General features: G+C 44.4%; 1 protein-coding gene across 3 annotated transcripts in view; it reads left to right on the forward strand.

Annotated features, from left to right (window-relative positions):
* ARHGAP17 (Rho GTPase activating protein 17) overlaps positions 1–2,370 on the forward strand; it is a 57,015-nt gene that overhangs the window by 14,098 nt on the left and 40,547 nt on the right. For all 3 annotated transcript variants that reach the window (XM_004705707.2, XM_045300191.1, XM_045300190.1), the window contains exon 6: positions 1,615–1,726. In XM_004705707.2, coding sequence (XP_004705764.1) covers positions 1,615–1,726 — 112 coding nt within the window. The remainder of the gene's footprint in view (positions 1–1,614; positions 1,727–2,370) is intronic.

The raw sequence follows: 2,370 nt of genomic DNA on the forward strand, positions 1-2,370 counted from the left end.
AGGGAGGAATCTTCATATATTATCCAAATGACTTGCGTCATACCATGTGGATTAATAAGTGGACAAGCTAGGATTCGAGTGTAACGTCCCCCATCTCCTCGTCAGCTGGACGCTGTGAAGGAACCGAGGCCCAGAAGCCCCGAGGCACACAGTTTGCCCCAGATAAGGACGCTTCCTCTAATGATTCATGACTTGACCTTGAACCCGCCGACTTAAGGCAGTGAGTTCTTCCTCACTGGAACCAGTTGAGCGATGTTAAAGATGTTAATCTGCCGGGACTATGAGATCTGCAACAACAAGTCTCCCATAGGAGATTCCCAGCCCTGGTTCTGCATCCTACATTCCTGGTCTTGTTGACTTAATGGGTGAGAGTGAGCGGGCACGCTGGCACAATTGAATATTTTTCTGTAGTTTTACTTGTTTTTATGGCTTCTCCGTGGAGGAAGATCATCGCTAGCATCCTAAGTAGGACTCCGTTCTGCGCAGGACGTTTTATCCGTGCGTGTGCACAAACACACACTTAAATTTTTTTTCCTCCTCCATCTCTATCTTTCTAACAGTTCTGCAGGCAGTATTTTCTTACTTTTCCAGATAAGGCAGCTTCAGCACAGAGAGGCCAAGTCATTGCCCACAAGCACACACCTGGTAAAAGTAGAGCTGAGCAGAGGCCTGAGTGGGTCTGTTTCCGTGGGTAGCGTTGCCAGCTTTGCCTGGCAGCCTTCCTTCTGAAGCCTTGCCGCGAAGGCATGCTTCCCATCCGGAATGTGAGACGGGGCAAGACTTCAAGGCGCCTCAGTCTGAGATGTTCCACAGGTTACCGCCATGGGTTTTCATGGTTCACCTTCCGGATATTTCTATGAAGTGTGTGAGAACTTGCCACAATAGCAGCCGCATCCACGTTCAAGCTGAAGGTCAAAAGACCCTTAAAAACCAAGTAGTAATTTTGCTGTGATTACCCCCTATGTCACCCCCTATCTTTGCTTTAGTTTATCTCTCTCTCTCTTTTTTTTTTGTGGCTCTTATGACTAGTTATATAAAGGGAATGCAAACATTTCAAATTGTTTTTCATATTTTCTGTAGATATTATCTATAAAATATTAATTCTTGCAATTATGTTTATAAGTATGTTTTATCCTTAATGTGATTTCATAGCTACAAATTAGTTACTACTATTTGAAGGCTGAAGGTAATTACAGGTCATCACAGCAGTTAAGGGGGGTCTTCAGGGGGTCTCAAGAGCAGAAACTGATACCTGGTGGCACGAGGAATATTCCAGACCAAGCAGGAGTGGAAGGGAATGTTTCATGGCAAGAATTCCAGGATTACGCATTAAAGGAAAAGGTTCAGTGGATTGATTTCCTGGAGTGGGATTTGCTTCAGATTAGTTAGGGTGGGTTATGCTTAAAACGGGCAGCTGATTCTGTTATTCCAAATGCCCGGTCATTTTGAGAAGCTCATGTTTGTGGTCATTCTAGGATAATCGTGGGTGCTATAAATACTATAACCTATCTCAAGTAGGATTAGTGTTGGGCATGGACTCTGTCTCTGTAGGTTTTTGACCACATAGATTTGTACATATGATTCTCAGAGACTGTCTATCCCTTTGCTTTGCAGATGGAACCAAGCGCATAAATCTTCAGGAACCAACTTTCAGGGGCTTCCATCAAAAATCGATACCCTCAAGGAAGAAATGGATGAAGCTGGAAATAAAGTCGAGCAGTGCAAGGTACCTGGTGTCCCTCATACGTGTGTTCTTGTACCAGCCTTTTTGGGAGAGAAGAGAGGCTTTGCTTTTGATGGATGAAAAGATCAGCTATCACAAATTATTTATGAGGTTTGACATAATTCCCAACAGAGCACTTTGAATGATGCTGAGTGTGTCAAGTTCTAGGAGTAAAGTGTGTGTTAAGTTCATCAGAAACTGAACTTCAGGGGGACAGGATGATCCGTACAGGGCTGATCTCTATGAAGTGTAGGTGAGACACACCTCCACTCTGCAGCCTCCTTATTAACCCTGACACCAGCTGTGCCTCACAAGGCACGGTCTGCTCTTGCTCTTCTGCTGCGTGTGGCAATTTGTTGCAGTGGCCACACAGAACCCAGTCTCTGTGCCCAGTTATGTATTTACTAAGGAAGCACTAGGGCACAACTTAGGATCAGAATCGGTCTGCTACCACGCAGGATTAACAGGCCTACAGGTTAACTCTGGAACCCTGTGATTCTTGGCTGGCGGTTTTTTCCTTTCAGCGTTTTATATGTCAGCCCATTTTCTTGTTCGTGTGGTTTCTGTCGAGAAATCAGAGCTAAGTTTATTACTCACCCTTGTAGATAACTTTTATTTTCCTTAGCTGCTCTGAAGATTTTTTCCTT

This window comes from Echinops telfairi, unplaced genomic scaffold, assembly GCF_000313985.2.
Source record: "Echinops telfairi isolate 266 unplaced genomic scaffold, ASM31398v2 ScPeMD7_5;HRSCAF=22, whole genome shotgun sequence".
NCBI classification, from domain to species: Eukaryota; Metazoa; Chordata; class Mammalia; order Afrosoricida; family Tenrecidae; genus Echinops; species Echinops telfairi.